Here is a 22,325-nt window from a genome sequence, read left to right as displayed (position 1 = left end):
CCAAATATTCTGATGCACACTTTCTTGCCTTGTACAGACGTTAAATGCAAAAGAAAAAAACATTGTTGAAATGTGACTGCAAAAGACTTGAGATTGGGGCAGATTTTCATCTTCCAGCTGTATTACTAAAGTGATAGTTATAGATAGTTGAAAATAGCTTTGATGCATTGTCGATTGTCCTTAAGCAAGAAACAGACTCCAAGTAAAGAAAGTTAAAAAATATTTTATTTACAGGTAATTTCTCACTCTTTATCTCCCCAGTAGGTAAGAATCCAGTCTTTTTGCCTGCACACAAAAATGGACTGAAATAGATACAAATAAATTTCACATTGAAAAATTAGAACTCAACCAAGTTGCTGAATCTAAAGGCTCAAAAGCAAGTTTGGTTCAAGAATTTCATACAAATGGAAACAAAATGAGTGATTACATATATTATACATTGAATATGTACAATATGTTTAAGAACAACATTGGATCTTTTTAAAAAAGCTAAACATTCGATCATTAAGGCATACTTTAGAGCCAACATCATTCCTGCTGTGTGCCCTCTGTTAGCTCACACTTACTTTCTCACAGTTTCTAAGCGGTGTATGGGACCAGAATAAGTTATAAGCACTAATCTGATTTCTGTTTTTGGATGCAGCTGATTAAAATGAGATAGCACCTTCACCCTGATGCCAAAACAGAAAACGACTGTGCGCAATTTTACGCGTGAGCATTCATGCATTTGTGCGTGTTCGCAGAGATACTGATGTATGTACGTGCACTGCTGATCTCTGTGGATGGCTGTGAAGAAACAAGCCACGCGACAACAACAAATGCTGTGAGTGACGAGGCGTGAAAAATGTTTCCCTTTAAGGCACGTGTAGCTTTAACAGTGATGAAGCACGAAGAATTTTTGCATTAAGTTTGCTAAGTGACGGTTCCCTCTCTTTCTGTTAGTCATCGGCACTTTGCTGCAAAAGGTGGTAGTTTCGTACTGAAGTTGGCAGACAGCCCGTGATGATATGTTCGGGCTCTATGGTAGACAAATGACTGTGCGCCACAAATTAATCACATTGAGACTGTCTAGAAACAGATCAAAAATTTCATTTCTTTTCTTGATTTTTGTGTTCCTGTTCTTCTCCACCTTCTGGTAAATGATTAATTTCAATTCATGGTTTAACAGTCTTGGTTTTTCTTCACATTACAGCGCTTGTTCTCTTTTCCTTTTGAGCTCTAGTACAAGTCCTTCATGATCTCTTGCAGCAAAGGGTGTAGGAGCATGTCCACCTCGGTCTTCTTCAGCAGCTCGATGAGGTGCACATGGTCAGTGACTATCTGACGCAGGTCCGTCATCTTCTGGAGCAGCTTGGCAAACAGCTGCAGGGAGTCTGGATGGCTGAGCTTCAGTTGCAGCTCCAGCGAATGGAGCACTGTTTCTTGAAGCTGCTCGATGGGCTTCACGTTCAGCAGGCCGGGCCGGTCTGGACGGGGCACAGAGACACAGGGGATCAATTAGTAACAGACCTCACACTGATATCATTTCACAATGCACCTCAAAATTAGAGCAACCATTATCTTCTGCAGTCACTTAATAAATGAAGTCCACCTACTGTACATATAATTTAATCCATATATAAATACAGCTGTTCTGTGAAAGTCTCAGAAGTTTCTTGGAGAACATTAGTTCATAAAATAACTCACACAGACCAAGGGACACACCAGACAGGTTAGAAATAATGTGAAGGTTAAAGCGGGGTTAGGATATGAGGTAATAAAATTTACATATGGTTTTTAATGCACTCTGCTGTGTTTCTTTAGGTAGAGAAAATTTTAACCAATTTGAACTTTGCTGCCTTGTTGATAAGTCGGATCAGTTGGATTGTATGTATGATTGGATTGAATTGTTTTTTTTTGTAAAGTGTATTAAGGGGGTGTGTCATGAGTTGGCACAATATAGATAAACTGAATTGAAGACACAGAACATGGAGTCCTAAATGCATTGAAATCATTTCTTATTAGGGAGGTGGTTTTCTGTTTTGTACAAAAAGCTGCTTATTAAGCCATAATCAGTCATTTAAGTTAATAATTTAGCTCATTATTGGATTTTAATCTAAATAATGTTCAAAGTCAGGTTTTTATCTAGTAGATCTGCACTAATAATCAGCAGGACTGGACAAACTCAGAAGGCTCTGTTCAGATATGAGGGATTGCCTAATTACACATGAGTAAAACGCTTCGACTTCCTGATGTTTGCTTCTAAGAAACTGAACTCATAAGTGTGAGGACTGAAGACCAAAAGTTTCACGCCTTTTCCCACCAGTACTTTTCCTTTTACTCTAAATCTTCATGGCTAGTATAGAAACGTGCACAAGTGGGAGCTGCGTGATTGTTGTTCACTCCTGTGGTCGTCTCTGAAACCTCACCTCTCTTGTCATTTCTCCCTCATCACAAGTGCAACTTTTGCAGTTATTGATTCCAGACTCTTGTGATGCAGCGTTTTATTTTTCTCGTGTGAAACAGAGAACACATGAGAACAAGTTACAAGTTACTACCCATTTAGTGACTTGATAAATGGGTTAAGACTGTCCAAAGATAACATGTTTATCACTAAAAGATAATAAGTTGTGGACAGGAGGTACCTTAGATCTTTGTGTGGACATAAAGTCTTTTTTAATAAAAATAAACATTTTCACTGGCAGTAAATAGAAGATAAATATTACATTTAAGACATTTTTGCATAGAGATGAAATCAATGAATTGGGGTATTACATATGATTTTGAAACATATTGTTTTAACAGGAAGTGGTTTGCTTTGCCTTGGTGTAAAAGAGATTTGGCTTTAGTGGTTTTAATGGCAGCAGTGTAATGATTTATAGTTTTGTTCTGGGCACAGCAAGTTTAAAAATTGCCCCCTGCTTCAAGGATTTGCATCAGACTCAACAAAACCCTAAAAAAATAAGTAAAATTGCACAACTTAGAAAAAAATCATTAAACATCCTATTAGATAATAACATTCCCTGACAAATAGTGAACACTCACCCCCACTGAGGATAATAACAGCCAAAAACAGTGCCATGTCACTGTCATCCAGCTCCAGAGTGTTAAACTTGACTCCAAACTCAAACTTTGGCTCCATCATCTGACAGAAAGGTTTCCTGAGACTCTTGAGGAACTCCCGCGTCATGAAGATCTGTCCGTAGGAGATCAGGGTGCCATCCTTGTTCATCAGAGGCGACATCATGATGATCAAAACTTCAATCACTCCGTATTTCAGCAACGTCACCTGGACAAAAATATTTACTGGTTAAAAGGAAGCTCTGAAGATGGGTCCCCGTCCCCAGTGGTGACATATTTGAAAACATGTAGAGGATGCAACAAAATCATATTTTGTTTATTAATGGAAGCCATAGACTAATAGATTATGTTTTATTCGTTTCTACATCTTAATTATGTTTCTCACAAAGAAACTCTCAACATCAGCAATCTTCAGAATTTTTAACAATGTAGCTGAAACTGGCAGCAGTTTAATCGACTGAGGTGTAATTTGGAACACTTTAATTCAATACAGTGTTTCATTCAATACAAATCCACTTATAGTAAAGAGGTCAACTTATTCACCCACAAACCGTGACTTATGCTTTGACAATACAGGGATTAGTAGTAATTATTGCTTTTTATCTGTGTTGTTTGTGATCACATTTGTATAATTTCTCTCGGTGTCCTCCCAGTGGGATGTGCCCGTTACATGACTGAACCTTTCATCCTATTGATAAGGGACTCATGCACACTTGCAAACACTTGTATCTGTAATCTTGTTCTTTCTAGCTAGCGCTTGTGACCAGACTCAGCTCTCTCTTCACCATGAAAGACCGGTAAAGTACTCGCATAACTGCAGCCACCACACCAATTCCCCTTTTCCTCTCTGTTTTTTCCTCATTCTTGAATGAGAACCATAGACACTTGAACTCCTCAACTCTTCTCTGACATCTTGAGAAGGCACTCTTCCCTTTTCTGTCTCAAGACCATAGACTAGAGGTGATGATTTTCATCCCAGCAAACTCCCATGCACCCTCAAGGACCCTGAAGAGGGTGTATATGGTCTAAATTTTTTATATGTATTTATTCCTTCATTTACTGTTTGGTTTTTGACTCTGGATCTCTCATCACTCCACCCTCAGCAAATATACAAAAGGTCTTTGTTACAATAACCCTGTACTACAGCTTGCTCCATGCTCTCCTACTCTGTGCTTTATTTGTTGTTTTTTTTTACTCTCAAAAGTGGCTCTTAAAGGGGTGTTATGTATTTTCCATGTACATAGTGCACAATCAAGTGTTACCTTCAGTTGTTCTAAAAATGTTAATTGAGCTTCAGTCTCTTTAAGTAGCTCCTGCTCTTTCCAACACTCCATTATGCCATTTATAACCGTTCTGCTCATTGCAGAAGTTATATTTCTGATGAAGGAATAACATTATAACATAATGCAAAACTCAAAAAAGTCCATTTTACCCAAAGATTGTTTTTCTTACTTGATCATTGAGATCCAGATTGATGAATCCTGGAATGCTCTTTGCAAATTCTGTCACTTCTCTTACTGCTTCTGCAGAACGTGACTGACAGCTTTTGAAGAAACGTAGCTCCGCCCCATCAGGTGTCAATCCGTTGATCCCCGTTCCCAAAGCTCCATAATCTGACCCTGAGTAGGCTCCTGGGATTCCTGAAGCCGTGAGATGTATAACAGTGCATGAAGTACACCCAAGGTTGTTCATACTAATGGCAAATTTGAAGATTTAAAATAAACTTTTATTTCTAAAAAAATCTTTCGTTTGATAATGACTATCAAGATTTCGGACTGGGCCAGTTTAAGTCCAGATTTGAGCCTGATAGAGAATCTGTGGAGATTAGGGTGTTGGCATGGAAACCCATCAAAATAAAAGACTTGAAGGTCAACACTAGAACTAAGTCATTATAACACCAGTAGAAACATACACAAAGATGGCCAATAACTAAATATTTGTCCATTGGTAATTGAAATAAATTGTTTTATTTTACTTTTAGAGTCATTCTTGTGTGATTTCCTATCAGAAACAAACATCATGGGTGACTAAAAACAACTCTATATCTTTATTTACCTGGTTTATGTATAATAGTGGGCATAATTGTAGTTTCAGTGATGATTAATCATGTAAGCATCAGCGCAAAAATCAGCATAATTTTAGTTTCTTCATTGTTGTGTTTGTGAAGCGGTCTATCATCTCATCTCTTGTCTTTTTTCTAACCAATGGGAAAATTAGCTTATGGTTTTCACTCCTATTCTTAGCTGTGGGTCAATGAAGCATTTTAGGCTGTTGGTAGTTAAATATAAACATAGAAAAGACTTCAAACAGCTTGTTCAAATTTAACTTTCAACTCAAAATATTTAAGAAATATGTGACTTGTTGAATGCAAAGAGTTAATGTTTGTAAGAAAAGCTCTTATGATTCACTAAAATTGCTTGCAGACAATAAACTCAATCTAGGTTTTTAAATAAATACTTATATATATATATATATATATATATATATATATATATATATATATATATATATATACATATATACATACATATATATATATAAATCAATAAAATTGTAACTTAATAGATTGTGGCTTTACTAACCTCCAACTGTAACGGTGGACATCAGCTGGTGTTCCTGGGCTGGTATTTGCCTACAGTTGATGAATTGCTCCCCTTCTATTAGAGACTTCATGTCATGAATGATGAAAGGCTGCACATACACATACAGAAGATTTTTGTAATTGCAAAATCATTCTAACTGTTTTCATTCACTAAAAACAGTTCAACGTTTTACTTTCAGTTTGCAGTGGTTATGTAAAACCTAACACTGTTCAACTTGCAAACAGGGGATACAATAGTTGGTGATAAATGAGAGCAGTCACAGTAATAATGCCAGTCAGAACTGGACCAGAATGTCTCCAACAGGACTTCCTCCTTCTTCATGGGATAAAACTCTCATTTAGGCTGGAGACTTGATGTCAGCACTTCTGTCTTGAGTGGCCATTGTGTTTTGCACTGATGTTTTAATGTTCCAGATGCAAAAATACCACTTCAACTGTATTCTCTGCTGACTTGTGCTTTCCCTTTACCTTTATCATTTTTTTCATAACCTCACACATGGAAGTAAATATAATTATTGTAATCTGCAATCCTGAACAACAAAAAAATCCAAATATAATATTTGTCATTTAAACAGAACCAAAACACAATTAGATAGGAAATGTAGTTTTTTCTTGTCTCGTACTTTAGTAGTCCTGTAGTCCTGCGCAGATGTTTTTTAATATTAATGTAATTTTTGGTATATTCAATCATTGCTCTAATGAAAGTGATTCAACAAAACACAATTGTCTGGTAAAAGGTAGTCATCCTTAACCATCAGCCTGACCTTATCACAAATATGTTGAGCCATCCTGTCTTACTGTCTACTTTTGTGGTTTTCTACAAAAAAAAACCACACACACACAGGAAAAAAAATCCCTCTTTGTTTCCTTACTGCAGTTAAACATGATCAAACAACAACTAATATCTCAACCTTGGATGCTAAAAAAAATGTAAATATTCCACAAAAGCTAAAATCATTTACTCCTAATTTGTTTTAGGAGGTACGCAATGATTTCGTAAATGAGCAAGGAGTGCTTCAAACAAAATGCTGAGCCAGTGTCATTTGGAGGCTATGGCTGAGGCGAACAGTCATAACAAGCTGAACAAAGAGATGCAGAGCAACCTTGAGGTCATCAGAATTTACCAACAGAAGAAAAACCTAAAGTCGCTGCAAAAGCTTTAAAAAATAGCATAAAGAAAAGCTACAGCATTAATAATATTCTTTTGATCCTTTGTTATTTCTTATTCATTTGGTATTGAAATGATTTTGTACAGAATTACAAATTTAAGAGATTTTTTATTATGTTTGGTTGATTCATAATGTCATGATGCGCAATCTGTAAAACTTATTAGACATTTAACTTGAAAGTTTTGCTTTACGGCATAGTAAAAAAAAAAACACTTTAGTCTAGAAAAACGATAAAACAGAGTTTAGTGGCTGCTATAGTAGTATATTGTAACCAACCATATGTTGGACAATGAAGTCAAACAACTGAAGAAAATGTAAAAAAAAACAAAAAACCATAAAATCTCAGATTGTTTTTTTGACACATACATTTCTTACATTTTTGATGTGCCATTTTATAAATGGTTCAGTAAACTACTATATATGTCAGCATTAAAATTGACACAGTATACAGTAAAAAAAAAACCTGTTTGTTTCCCAGTCTAACCACCTGTTAGAGATTTTATGACAGCCAAAGCACATAGAAACCAGTTGAACCACATCCCCAGTCAAAACAACAACAAAACCCTGCACAGTGTCCATTTGAATGGGATTTTATGACATGACAAAAATAGTGCTTAGTATGTTTGCATGTGCATTTGCATTTGGAAAGTTTAACATTTCCTTAATTCAAAGTTTTTAAATGCAGAATTTCACAATTTTATTATGTGCAACAATTGCCAGAAGGCAGAGCAGACGTGACAGAAACTGGTTCAGCAGCTCAGATTAGAACAGAACAAGAATGCACAGCTATTGCACGTAAACTTAAAAATACAAGACGTTCATAACTTAAAGACTTTTGACAGAACAAGTTCACATTAGGTTTAGTAATAAAGATTTATTCTCTATCATGTTTATTCTTTTTACATATTTCATAAAGCTGTCTAATTGGCACTGGTGTCTTAATGTGACTGATGTTACAAATCAGTCACAGATGAAAGAGATAAAAGTAGAACGGAAATCAGCCAGCCGTTCTTACCACTTTTTCTCCCGTCTTCCCAGAGAGGATTGCCCTGGCCTTGGCTTTGGTAAGAGGGAAATACTTCAGATAGGCTTCATACAGATGCCGGGACAGAGCCCTTAGATCTGCAGCCTCCGGGTGCATGTGCTCCATGTCAGACGAGAACTCAGCCAACAGCTTCTCCTTCTCTGCCTGAGGCATTCGGCCAAAACGAATGGCTGGGAAAAAAACCCAGAAATGTATGTTAGCCCATGTAGAAAACAAATATTCAAAACATTAAACACACTATCGACTATTCTATTTGAAATGGAAATAGAAATAAATATCCAAGTCATGAGAGTTCAAAGGCAAATATCTACAAAAAGTGAATAAGAACAGAGCACTCTACATTAAAGCTGCAGAACCCCTACCTTTGTTAGCAGACTGAAATTTGTATTTTTTTCAGTCAGTGCTAACAGTGCTTTAAGATTTAAATAAAAAACTGTCTGAAATTATTTAAAAATGAATTGCATTTGTGTTAAAAATGATAGGAAAAAAAATACTGACCTAATTTCATTTCTTGCATTTAAGAAATTCAGAAACACAGAAACTTTACTTTAAAAAGCCTTCTCCTTTAAATTTGGCTTCTGTTCTTAAATTCCTAAATAAGTATTGAAGTGTGTTGTTGCTCAGATCTGTTCAGGTTTGATCGATTGTCTGTTGAAACTAAGCTTGTCCAGTTTCAAAACATACAACAGACTTGATGTCAACGCATTTAATTAAACATAGGCGAAATTTCCAGAACAGGAAAACCAATTTGTGATTACTATCAGGCTGCATCCAGACATGAGTTAGCAGAGTGAGGTAATGGCTCAGACATTTTCTATAAATAAGTTTCACTGTCTATGACAGAGAAGGGATAGATCGACTGTTAAAAGCACATGATAAATGGTCCTGTTGAGTTTTTATAAGGTGTGTCTTGTGATGCATTTCAACATGTTCTGCACCTTGATAATGCATTGGCAATTAGGTTTAAACAGTTCACTGAAAGACCTACACTTATCTAATCTTACTTCCCCTCCCCTTTCCTTCAGCCACTGCAGGTGGCATTACAACCGACATTTAAAACTAAAAGAACTGAACAAAGGAGCCCTGATTGAGTTTCAATTACAAAATAGGTCCTATTTGCAGATAACCAACTTTAGTATCATGGTTGAGTTTGTAGAATTTGCCATTAAAAATGTCTATAATTTCACAATAACTACAACAACAATGTTTTTTAAGTTTAAAATGACGTTTTACTTTTCATAAAGCCTAATCAGAACGAGGTGAAATTTAATGCCATGCCGTGAGAAAGTCGAGACGTCCCATTACAGTTGGAAATCATTAATTATCCCTCGCCTCAATTTAGACATGCACCATTCTTTAGCTGCAGCTTTATGCAGTTGTGAAATGTCGAGTGTGTGGTTGATGCCCACCTTGGGCAAATCAACACAAAACCAAAGCGGACGTGCATCTCTCTGGGCAACGAGCCTGAAGCAGTGACACAGCATGTTGGAGAAACCCGGTGAAACTACAGGCTCTGAGATGTCAATCATTGATAAAACAAACACCCACACTGTGGTGCATTTTCAAAGTTGCTGAATTGTTGTTCAGTAATACAAGGAGGATATGAACGAATGCAGAGAGAAAGGCATTAGCAACTGGTTGTAGGATGACAACAAACAAAGTAATTGAGGTGTGATAAAGAATGTCTGGCAGGTTTTCTGTTAAACCCTGAAACCATGTGTGCTTCATATGACAGTTGACATTTGTTACAGTAAATGCTTGACATTTTTTTCTCAAAAAGTCACTTCCATGGAACAGGAAGAATAGCTGACGAGAAAAAAAATATTCTTGCACAAACAAAATTCTTTTTAGAATTCATTAAAAACAATCCTGACTAACATTTTAAGGATGAAGCTCCTTTCTACTGAGTGAAGGCTTCAAGCTCTCAATGTCGTCAAGCCAAAATCACCGCATAGTCCGAGGGAGCAGAGATAAAACTTGTGGGGCTTCATTTTTCCTAACTGTTGTATCTTCTAGAACAAGAGTTGTTTGTTTTTACATATGGACTCATTTTAAGAGCAGCTAAAGGCATGCCAATTCAAAGGTGTTTTCCTTAGGTTCTTTTAAATATTAAAGATTATTGGCTTTTGATGATATGTATCATTTAATTGATAATTTATTATTTTAATCATGTTTATTTTATATTCTCTCTTTGTGAATTGTATATATTAAAGGTACCATCTAAATACAATCATTTACTATTTACAAAGACAAGAGAGGAATGAAAGAAACTGTTGAATGGAATGAAAACATTCACATTTGATTATTTTGTCTTTAGTCAATAAGGAATTATTCTCATTCTAACAGAGTTCGTAGTTCACCAGCATCTGCAATGCTATTTTGAGCAGCAATAACTGTTCATTTGTTAACACGTCTCACCTGTAGCTTCAAGCAGAGGTCAAAATCAAAGGACTCTCAGAATTAATTAAAAAACATGGCTAGATTTCACTTTTTCACTCTTGAAACTTTCATTACTTTAAGAATGCATGTAACTCAAGCAACAGTTAAGAGGGGATTTCAAGCATATTCATGTATTCTGCATGCAAGATATTCAGCAGGCTGTACAAATGTGTACAGGCGGATTAACTGAAGTATGAGGTATTGCTCTGGTAGGTTTACAAAAGGTTGTCGTCATTTCACAGTAAAAAGAGTTGCTAATAATCCACCAGAGGTCAAAGAATCAAGCGGCTGAGGCTGGCCCACCCTAACAGGTATGACAAAATGGACTGGAGAATTGGGGGAATGACACTCGAGCACACCCGAGTGAGCTCATACAGTCACCAAACACACGTGAGGAGGTGGAGTCTGTCAAGCCTCAGTGACCAACAATGGCTTCTAAAATAAAAACCAGCAACTAAACAGTGGTGGGTGAGGGACAAGATTACACCGTTCAGCACTGTTTTCATGTTGCATTTCTGCTGTGGATCCAAGTTTTGCAAAAATAATTTCACATGGTTAAAATAAAACTAAACGTGAAGCACAAAAAAGGGAGAAACAGAAAGAATAATCAGGATTTTGGTGAACATATTGATATGCTTGTGTTAAATTATGCATGCACAGCTTGACAAGTTTTTTTAACTAAATAAATAACATGTATGAAACAATCAAAACTACAAATGTACAAAATGGGAAAGATGGTCTGTGTTTAAAGGGGATCTATTATGCTTCAAAGAATAAGTTAGAATAGGCTTTTGGACTATACAGAACATACTTGTTACAGTTTTTGCACAAAATAATTCTCAGATGAGATTTCATTTTTGTTCACTTCTGCCTATTTTGAGCTCCTTTCAGAATGACCTGATACTTAAAGATCCTTAAACCCTTCTTCTGGAGACTAAGACCAACCACCAATAAAGAGGGACTTTAAAAAGTCTTGCCACTTGGTCATAAAAACCCAGAAAGCAAAAAATTAACACCAGTGAGTATTTGGAGTTAGCTGTTGACCACAGCCTCACTTTTGATCATCTTTAAAAGGTATCAGGTACACTGAACCAGCAATGTGAACTGAAACATGACCCAAAGTCTGCGATGAAAACCCAAGACCACAGAAGAAACTATTGGCAACATATAGGGCAGTGGGGTGACAAGCTACAGACGTGGCCACACCTCGAAGGCTAAATGTGCAGTAGTGTGGCCAGCAGTGTGCATTATATTCTCAAGGGGGCATTTGGGGCAAGAGGAGTTATGTGGAGAGGAGTTATGTAGAGATGTTCTAGACTAGAACATCAAAAAAGATCGGACTTTTTCTAAGTAAAAATACATTTTTTACAGTCAACACCAAACTTGGCTTTGTTACTATCTGAGATATAGAGCAGAAAAGTAAAACAACAGACTCTATGGAAATTTTTCTTTGTCATGTATCTCATATAAGTATATATACATATATAAGTATTTTCAGTTTGTTTTTTATACATACGTCCATGCCAATACAGTTGTGGAAAAACTAGGCACATCATATGACTTAATAGATTTTTAGAGCCTCTATTAGCAGAAATAATTAAAAGTTGCCATTTTCTGTATGACTTCAGTCTCTTATTACTGCAGAGGAATTTTGCCCTTTACTTCTGCAAAACTTTGCTTCGGTTTCTTTCCAACTTTGTGGAAATGTTTTTGTGCACCATTTTGTTAAGATGTTACCACAATATTTCAAAAGAGTGACCATCCAGGTTTTCACCCAGTCTGGGCTTTAAAATGCAAATTCTCACAATTATTTTCCATAATTGTGTGGTAGATTAGCTGCTATGTTGGATATCATGTTGCCTGCTACTGTTGCATGACTCAGTTTGGGCCATATTGCACGGCCTAAGCTGGGGTGAATTTGCTGGTACCTTCACTCCTGTGAAGATTTGGTTTCTCTCCTAAATGTTTAGCAGAAACATTTACTATTTTATAATAATCTCTACATTATACTTTATCTCTACTTTATATTTTATAATGATCTCTTTAGAATGATGGACTGCAATTTGTTTGGACATTGCCTTATTGCCCTTTCCAGATTGATTATTAGCAGCTATAATTGCTTCTCTAAGATCACTGCTGATATAGTTCTTCTCTGAGATTGTGTTGTTACACACTTGTAAACTATGAACCAGCAAGTTGCCCAAACTTCTGCTTTTAAGGAGACGGTGACACTTGCTGATATTTAGTGTACTGAGTGCATTTGGTTAGCAGAACCTGTTGTTACTTTCAAATCCTATGAAAACAGAGAGTTTGCACTTAGCTTTTCCTATTTATGCACCATTATTCTTCCATGAACGGATAGAGTTAAGAATAAAAAAACAGATATCACAATCTTACCATTGTGCGACATCCCAACATTGAGGCACTTCTGGAAACGGCAGTATTGACATTTGTTGCGTGACTTCTTGTGAATGCGACAGTGAAGATCACAGTGATCGTATACCAGCTTTAGCCTGATTGTGCGTCTGAAGAAACCCTATGAGGTGAAAAAAGAACAGTCAATGCAAATACAGTGGACACACTTTTCTTAACTTGTAGGACCAAAGTGCAGTAAATGTATCAATAAGAAAGATAAAAAAATATTGTTTCTCAAGCCAAATGTCTGCATTTCTGAAATGACACCATGATTAAACCTCAGATACATCAGTGTAAAGTAAATATGTGCTTTCAATGTTTGATCTGATGGAAAATAAATCTTAATGCCCATAATTGTATTTAAAAAAAGAGTAGATTGTATCCCAAGGTGTGTTTTATATGTTTAACCTTAGAACCAAAGAAGTCATAAGATCTGTTCTTATCTCAGCAATTACGTTTCCTGCCACGGTCAAACTCCCAATGCACACACCTTGCCAAACATATTCTGAAGACAATTTTTGTTTCCTTAATATGAACTCAGCAAATGGATAAGTAGAGTAGGATCAACAACAAAACCAAGAAAACCTTAAAGCTGCACTGAAAATGTGATGTGAGTTTAGAAACTCCCTGCTGCGTTCTTTGGGAATGCTTGTCTGTTTTGACATCTACACCACGATCCAGATGTTCCTTTTTTAATCGCAGGTTATTTAGAGAAGGAGGAAGTTAAAGGGGGTCAAGCCTCCGCCTCAATAAAGAATGTTTTCTATTTTGAAACAATTAAGGGATTGCCTGCTTGGCTGACCCCCTTCTTCTGGTGAGTGTCCCCTGAGACATCAGCAGAACAATAACTTCTGTAACTCACTTTCATTCAGGCCAGTAAGTTATGACATGACAAAGTGGCAGAAAGACATGAACCCCTTGTGCAGCTACAGAACTAAGTGTCAAAAATGAACAAATGCAAACATAGGTGCCTGGTTATTAAAATGTATTAAGCAACCCTCCTCCCCCACATCTTAGCATTCAATCCCAGAGGGCCTAAATAAATCCTATCAGATGAAAGAAACATGGTTTTCTGTTGATTAATATGTCTCACAGATATGAAATATTCATCTAACAGCTCATGAGACAAATAGGTCTAATTTGGCAGCTTGACAGTTTTTCTTCAGTGGCAGACATCCTGACTTTGAACCTCTGTAAAACCTTTTTGAAATTTTTGTTCTGTTGGTTATAATCTAATTATGCAATTAGAAAGCGATTGCATTGTTTTAAAATACTGTTTCTTTAATTAACAGATCATTGCATCTGTAATCATGTCGCTGAGCAGAGGTGACTCTGTTGTAGATTGGTAACAGGCCTAAACTGCCTGCAGCCCACACCTAGAATACTGCCAAAGGTTTTCTACTGTATTTTATCTGATTTAAGGTGAGTGATAAAAAATATAGTGCAGCTATAACACTGATACAAATTCTGTTGATGTTAACTTTCCCCTTCATGGCAGTAAACTGACTGAAGAGATGATTGACATGACAGTGGGATTAAAATGTAACATTTATTTGTCATTTTTATTTTTTGCTGGGTAGTTTAAAAACAATAATGCAAATTAACAGTGGAAATTTGTCTGACTGTGAGACTGCAGGGACAAATAGGGGAGCAAAAACATGTGTTTGCTCTCCAAATGTATTTATTTTTTGCTTCTACAAAAATCAAAATCAAAGTCTGTTGAGCTCAGAGTATATTGTGTATTATGAAGCCTAAGAAAACACAAAATATGAACGCCCAACATCAAGCATTGGGGTTAATGGTGAAGGAACTGTGGAATGTTAAAGTGAGCCTACAAAAAAAAATGTGGTTGGTTAAAAAACAAAGCTTTCCGAATGTTATTAAATAGAAAGACTACTTGAGATTGAAGAATGAGATCCAAAAAATGAAAAGGGAGCTTGACCTCTAAAAATTGTCCACAATGTGAAACGTAGCGGCACAACGTTTCAAAGTAGCAAAGTCTTTGTAACTCAGTGCACCACAGCATAATCCTCCTACAGGGTATCACTCGCGCAAACAATGGCTGATGTGGGGAGATGTAGAGATAACAATAATTCACAAAAAACATCCTTCATAAAACCCACATGTCAAACGTACAGTGACGATGATAAGACTTATCTAAACCACATGAAGTTTTGACATTTGTTGACTGCTGTTTCAGTAGCCCCTTCAGATAGTGTTAATTTAATTGCATTAAATGGTTTATAAATACCAGAAACAATGAGATCTTAGTTGAAACTTGGTTGTTTGTTTGAAAACGCAGGTGTTTAGATTAAACAGGATGTGGGGTCTTTGTTGCTCACTCTGACTGATGCTCAAGATCATCTTTGAAGAAGGGAACTCCCTCAAAGACGTTCCGACTGACAGAAGTAGCTGAGTTGATTGTTTAGATATGTCATTTTTACATACAAATTGTTGACTTATAAATACTAAAATATATCATTTTTATTTTATGGTTAAATTACATTCCGATTTAATTTGTAGTTGGTAATGATGACCTGTACCACACACTGACCAAACACCTTAAAGTTTCATTCAAATCAATCGGAGCAAGCAGTGCATTTATAGGACAACAGTATAATTGTTTGGTCTGTTTGGTTCATTGCATACAACACCATTTAAAACAAAAATGAATAACGTTTCCATGTTGTTGTTAGTCAAAATTTGTATTTTGTGTTAATATAAGATGATTATAATGGCTTTGCTTTTGTGGGATTTACATTTTTCTGCCTTAAAGTAAATCCTAACATTTAGCAAGGATCAAGGAATATATCAGTGTGTAATAATAAGGAGTGATTTTGTAAAAATTGATTTTTTTTATTTAGCTCACAGGTACATGTAGATTTTAGTACACACTGCCTTTAATGTAAGTTTCATTTTAAACCTGTGAAACCTTCTTGGAACCAAAGTATAAGGTGAGTACCAAGTACTACTGCTGAAACTGAAAATCCTTCTCATTTATACTTGGAACATAGTGTCACAATTTATAGTTCAACTTCCTATAATGTCAAAATATTTCAAAGAAAATGGAAATATGTCTGACACTTCACCCACACTCTATCAGTTATTTATACTCCTTACAGACAGCACAGACAGACACACCGACAGAAAGTTAAAGGGGCTGGCTCGTTGTATGCAGAGGCAGATGCCGGTGTTGAGTGGAAAAATGCATAGGGCTTGTGGTTAGAGTGACAAACATCAGAAAGGTAGGAAAATGCCCACTTCTCTCTGGGCATAATACAATTATTTATTCCACCGACATATGGCAGGTAACACAGTGACATAGAAAAAGGAAGCAACCAGTACAGAAGCACTTTAGAGAATCAGAGACGACTGTGACACTGGTTAACATTTCCTGGCAGTATTCTGAGGTTTTGTGACTGTCAGGGTTTTTTTTTTTTTTTCAACCTAGGCATTACCTTTTGAAACAAGCAATAAATAATTTGTTAGCTGGTGTGGACTTGAATTGACTTCAGAGTTACAGAGAGAATTTTAAAAAGTACGGGAAATAAGCTAACTAAAACAAACTGGTTCTATGTGAAAATATAGAACCCCCTTGCTAAATCATGAATTAACAGTGATGAACACAGGCTGAATTAATTTCCACCACACAAATTAGCCCTGATTAGACAGGCTTGTAGAATCAAGAAATCACTTAAGTAGAACCACTCTGATTAAAGCAAGTAGATGAAAGATCCTAAAAAGCAATACATCATGTTGTTATATGAAGAAACTCAATCAAAGTCATGGATATCTAAAGGGCCTGGAAGTTTCTAAGACATTGGAACCCCAGCAAAGAAGAGTGAGAGAAATTCTGTACAAATGAAGAAAACATTTAATAGTGGAGAACCTTTCCAGAAGAGCAAGGCCTACCAAAATAACTGTAAGTGTTACACTGAGGATTCATACAGGACATCAGAAAAGGAACCTTGGAAAAAAGTAAATAATTCAGGTCTCTGCTAAGATTGGTGTACATAACTCCATAAAAACAAAGACTTGAAAAAATGACAAGGGGAGTTTGAAGGCCAAATCACTGCTGACTAAAGAACATAAAGGCCCAAATTTCATCTTAAAATTCCTAATACATATGGCGAAATATTTCCTGAACTATTAAGACAGTAGTTTAACCCTTTGAAAGGTGTTGGTCTGTTACATCCAGTATAAAACTAACTGCATTTTAAACAGAACACCATAGCTAAAATTAACCATGATGATAGTCATGTGCTAGTCTGGTGCTGCTTTATTGCATCAGAATCTGGACAATTTGGAAGAACTGATAGATCCTGTAATACAAAATCATGTCTGCTGGTAACAATGAAATAAAACAACTCACAGGCTTTGTTATTGAAACATAGGTACTATAGAGGTTTCCTATTAAAAACATGTAAAATTTTTCACTTAAGAAAGAGAAAAACAATATTTAGAATCAGTTTTCGACTGGTTATGTCATTCATGATACATAAGCCTAATTCACTTTCAAACCTATCAATGCTGTTTATCACTCTGCTTTAAGATAAATCTCTGGAGGTAACCCATTACCACAGCAGGACGTGCTACATTAACCAACTTTATTGCCAGCTGTTTCTGTTGGATGCAACCAGCACTTCCCAGTATTTCCCAATATGCCTGCTAGAAATTCCTCAAACTTGCTTACCTGGAATTTTAGTGCTAAAGATTTTAACCACAATCATGGCCATAAACATTAGTACAGATGACCTAATACAGTATGTGTTTTATATCTCCATGCACTTCATATTTGGAATATTCAACAACTGAATTTCTTTCTCAGTAAAAAAAAAATCAAAAAAAAAAAAAATTACTCCTGTTACAGAAAAGAGTTGCATGATGGAAGAGAAGTGTTTATGAAACTGTAGAGCACCACGAGACAGGAAATCTGTTGCAAACCCACCACAAAGAGTCAGCACTGATAAATTTTTGGATCATTTCAGGCGGTGCTGTTTTTCCGATGTTAATTTCTGGATATATAATTTTAGTTTCTGTCATTTTACAGTAAGATTATATTTTATTTGGTCTTGAACTGATTCTTTAAAGAAAAGAACGTCCCTTAAATTCATTATTGAAGATAACAAGGCATGTGTATATCAAAAAATTACCACATCATTGGAATAATATACTCATACACAGACAGTGTTATACATTTCAGTTTATTTTGAAACCCAAAATTATATTTTTTAAAAATGGGAATGCTACAGAAGGCCTTTATAGAACACTGTCAATAAGAAATTGTCACCCTATTGAACAGCATATCCATGAACTATATAGTATGAACACTGAGTACTTGCTCGGGGTTCCTTTTGCATGAATTACTGCATCAGTGACATAGAGGCAATCAGCCAGCGGTTCTGCTGAGGTTTGAAGGAAACCAAGGTAGCTATAATAGTGGCCTTCAGCTCGTCTACGCTGCTGATTCTGGTGTCTCTCATCTCATATAAATATGCCTGAATACAACTCTGTGAAGAACAACTTCTTTAGCAATATTGTTTTTTATGACTACCCTCATTGAGTATCTGAATCAGCGGTCTTTCCCATGTTTCTATAGGCCATAAAATAGAATCTGTATTTTCATTCGTGCTGAGTTATGTCCTAATTTTCTGAGAATCAAAATGAGCTGAATTTTCATCAGCTATGTGCCAGAATTATCTGATTGAAATGTATCTCTATGTCTGCAATAAATCTATGAGTTCCACATTTTGAATTAAATTACCCTTCCAATGATTGTTTTTATTTATTAAGCTAAATCTGTATGCAAAGAGACATGTTTGATTAATTACTTTACGTGTCATTTACTATATCTTTTCAGGCCTACCTTGCAGCCCTCACAGGCATGGACCCCATAGTGAAACCCCGAGGCTTTGTCTCCGCACACGCGGCACTCAATGTTCAACGCCGAAGGTGATGCATCGTCTGGGAACTTGGAGAACAAAGGGTTGTCAGAATACTGTGGAGGTGACTCTGGTTCCATCTTAATTGGGTCTAAAAGAGAAAAAAAGACACATTTCAAATTAATGACAATTGATTCTTTAGTTGCTTCAACCAGCAGTAACTTCTATTTTAGTCTTCGAATCTACAAAATTTTTAATCATAGCAAATTAAGCTGAACTTACTGTGTGTCTCCATCTCTGTCCTGTAGCTGTGCAAATTTGTGTAGTCCATATTCGTCAAATGTTCTTCACTGAGCGGAGGACTGATGTCGTAGGCCAAGCCAGCAGATGAGATGGAGGATACAAGTGGGGGAGACAAGGAGGAAGGGATGGAGGAGGAGGAAATGGAGGCATAGTCTGACAAATGTTTCATGTCGAGGTAGTGGGGGCTGTCATCCAGCTCTGGCAGGTCCACTGTACTCAGGCTGAAACCGACAGGCCAAGCTAGGAGCTGCTGGGTGTCCACCATGTCTGTGGTGCAAACAGAAAAGATAAGAAAGCATTAAAAGATGCATCACAAACTAATCCTGATTATATGAGTGTTTGTGGCTTTTCTAAAATACAGTTGTTGAATAAAGACAGTGGAAATCTGAAGCAAAGAAAAAGATTAAACATGCCTGTAAACTACAAGTCCACATACAGAATTCTGCTGGAGGTTAATCATTAAAAATGTCTCCTCGGAAAAGTTCAAAACATTAGGACGTGCATGCACACTCCCATGCAAACACCATGAGGAGTACCCACAGTCCTCCCGCTTGTTCCTGAAGTATGTCTGTTATCATGCAAACAGGGAGGCAGACTGTGTCACGGGGAGAACAAGACGAACTCTGGCACTGAGGAACGTCTCTTCTGCTCAAAACACTGTCTTCCTCTCATGCTGTTTGGGTGCCTAGTGGTGCGATTGCCCAACTAAAGGACACGGAAAGGAGGCCAAGGATACTTCACTTGATATAAGGCACAAAAAAATAACTGCCTTTTGTGAGCGCTAAAACATCTACGGTCTTATTAAGACTTAAGATTTTATCTTACTATATGCTAATTTCCTGAATACCTTTACTGTGAAAAATGGGAGGTACTTAATAAACATCTGTATCCATTTATTTATTTATTATCTTTACTTAGATTCAGAACTAGAAGATAAGCCAAATTTATCAGCATCCCTTTTAAGTAGCACTGGTCTCCTAACCATAGTTACAACTTAGCTAGATTTGTTTTTGTTGGCACAGATCATTGAAGGTGTTTTCATCCAAAATGGACAGACATTGGAGGAAAAAAAGTCAGCCGAGATTATCAAAGTCCAACCATAAGAGGGTACTAGCGTCCACATGAAAGCAAACCAAATAGAAAGCTTTATGCCCCGAGGGTAAGTTTGCCCAAGGCTGTGGTGTAATGTAACAATTTGTGATTTTTGTTCTCGTCATCCTCTCAGCAAGTTCTCAGAAAGTAAAGCACAATTAAATCAAGCACAGGCTAAATACAAAATATCAGCTAGATAAAAAGTATTTTCAGTCAAATGTTAATAACGGATTTGATTAGCGTACACAAATAAAGTTTTGTTCTACCATGATCTAATGTGTAGTGTATGACAATTACATTCATAACCTTGCAACATTTTTCCAGTTTTGTCAAAGACTTCAGTAGATTTTATTTAGATGTACATAATTGGCTAGTTTTCTTCAAGCTGTGACTCTGGAGCTGCATACGGTCCTTAAGGCCCTCTACTGCGGTAAGGTAAGGTAATTTTATTTATATAGCACATTTTCAGCAACAAGGCAATTAAAAGTGCTTTACATGAATTAGGGGAAATACAAATACAACTGTGGCTCCTCATCAATAAATAACCAGAAACCAAGAATTCACTAATGTTTCATAATATAAATGCAATAAAAAGTGTTTTTCCTTTGCGTTTTTATTCAATTCATGCAAAAATAAATTCCACAAAAAATGACTAGCAATGCAAAATGAATGTTCTTTTTTATGAAATAATTTGTTTTAAAAAGGGCCACAAGAATATCCCATATGTGTCTGAATACTTATATGTAATGTTTTTTATTAAAGGTAAAGTACAATAAAATTAGTAAAATAATTTAAATGCTGATTATATTTTGAATAAAAAAACAGAAAAGAGATCAGCAACACTCATAAATAATCAATAGATCCATAGCTCTGTTCAATGAATGTAACCTTTATAACCTATACAGATTCTCAAAATAACCCCCGATCAACTATTCAGATGCTGATTTGTAACAAAAACAAAGCAAAGGATGCTAATTATGCAACAGGACACAACTAAAATAGTAAGCTCAGATGGCACAGTAGCACCCGGTATGATAATGACTTCCACTGGCTCCAAAGATACTTGGCAAAACAACCCTGTGGAACAAACATCCTCTTCTCTCAAACACATATTGTTTCCTTTTCACTTGTTTTGAATGTGGCAGCAAAAAATCAGTGGGGTCCACTTAAAATTCACATGGACTGAGGTATTGTTCTACTACAAGCAGAGGAATGGTATGTGTATAAGTGTGTGAAACTGATGACTATTAATACCCAAAGAAACCTGGTTATTTTTCCTTTTGCTGGAGAGTTGCCAGCTGATGCAGAATTAAAATAGACTGAGGAAGAGAATGACTTGTGCTCCGCTTGGCATCGAGTTATTAGATGGAGAAAGAAATCCAGTGGGAAAGAGAGGAGCTCCAGAGGCAAAAGGCAAAGAGAGATAAAGCAATGGGTGACAGAAAGCAAGTCCCTGGGCTACTGGAAGGATTTGAACTGCACTCTGGAGACTCTTAAGAAAACTCTCATCTGAGGAAATTCATGCTCTGTGTTCAGCACAACATGGGAAAAGAAAAAGGAAGGCGACTGCAGCCTGGCAGTGAAACAAAACTTTTTCAATTATGTCGTAACTGAGGGTGAAAACAAGTTTGGGCTCAAACTTTTCTTCTGAGGATGTGTATAGAAACGGTGCCATGCAAAATCTTTTCCAGTTTGAATCTATGAGTACTGTGTAGGAAAACAAGTTGTCAGGCTAGATAAAGGGTGACAAATTATTAGTAAGAGGTGTTTGGTTTGTGTTGCCTTAGTAGAGGTGTGTTCATGTCAGCACGTGTGCGGGAGCTGCAGCGGCATCTCCAGCCACTTCTCGGGTTTCCACATGTCTGGGCTTGACTTCGAGGTAGATGTACAGTTTGGAGAAATACTTTCTATTATTTGGCACTTCAGTTGTAACACACTAATAGTGTTAAAACCCAAAATGGCCAAGCAAGTACGGCAGCCACAAACACTGTATTTGTCTTACAGGGTGAGTTTTCCAAGAAAGATATTTAAAAAAGAACTCAGGTTCTCTTACTGTAAAGAATTACTGAAGTAGTTAAGGTAAATAATTTGCAGACACAAGCTGTTCTTCAAGTTGTTTAAGAGAGGCTGTGCCACTGTCAACACAGCTGGAATGCAACCACTTTGGAAAAAGAAGTGAAATCAAGGGAAATATGTGAAATCATCCCTAAGGAACAAAGTTGCAAAACCAATGTAATGTTCAAGATGCTCAGATTTCTTCACAACAGATATGGCTTTTTCCAAAACGGTCAGACACAAAGGAGCAGGATAAAATTACT

At 36.5% G+C, this 22,325-nt stretch overlaps 1 protein-coding gene across 4 annotated transcripts in view; it reads right to left on the bottom strand.

The window, feature by feature from the left end:
- Window positions 1-203: 203 nt before the first annotated feature.
- The window catches only part of pparg (peroxisome proliferator-activated receptor gamma), a 41,525-nt gene continuing 19,403 nt past the window's right edge, over window positions 204-22,325 (bottom strand). For 3 of the 4 annotated variants that reach the window (XM_028003933.1, XM_028003935.1, XM_028003934.1), the window contains exons 2-9: window positions 18,895-19,182; window positions 18,597-18,763; window positions 12,713-12,851; window positions 7,847-8,046; window positions 5,643-5,751; window positions 4,513-4,700; window positions 3,025-3,268; window positions 1,219-1,466 (exon numbers count right to left, since the gene is read on the bottom strand). In XM_028003933.1, coding sequence (XP_027859734.1) covers window positions 1,219-1,466; window positions 3,025-3,268; window positions 4,513-4,700; window positions 5,643-5,751; window positions 7,847-8,046; window positions 12,713-12,851; window positions 18,597-18,763; window positions 18,895-19,180 — 1,581 coding nt within the window. In that variant the 5' untranslated portion in view covers window positions 19,181-19,182. Of the gene's footprint in view, window positions 1,467-3,024; window positions 3,269-4,512; window positions 4,701-5,642; window positions 5,752-7,846; window positions 8,047-12,712; window positions 12,852-18,596; window positions 18,764-18,894; window positions 19,183-22,325 lie in introns of all 4 variants that reach the window. The other variant, XM_028003932.1, reaches the window with a different exon arrangement.

This window comes from Xiphophorus couchianus, chromosome 20, assembly GCF_001444195.1.
Source record: "Xiphophorus couchianus chromosome 20, X_couchianus-1.0, whole genome shotgun sequence".
Taxonomy (NCBI): Eukaryota; Metazoa; Chordata; class Actinopteri; order Cyprinodontiformes; family Poeciliidae; genus Xiphophorus; species Xiphophorus couchianus.
Note: the sequence above shows the minus strand (reverse complement) of the source record. Positions and strands in the feature narration are given on the sequence as shown.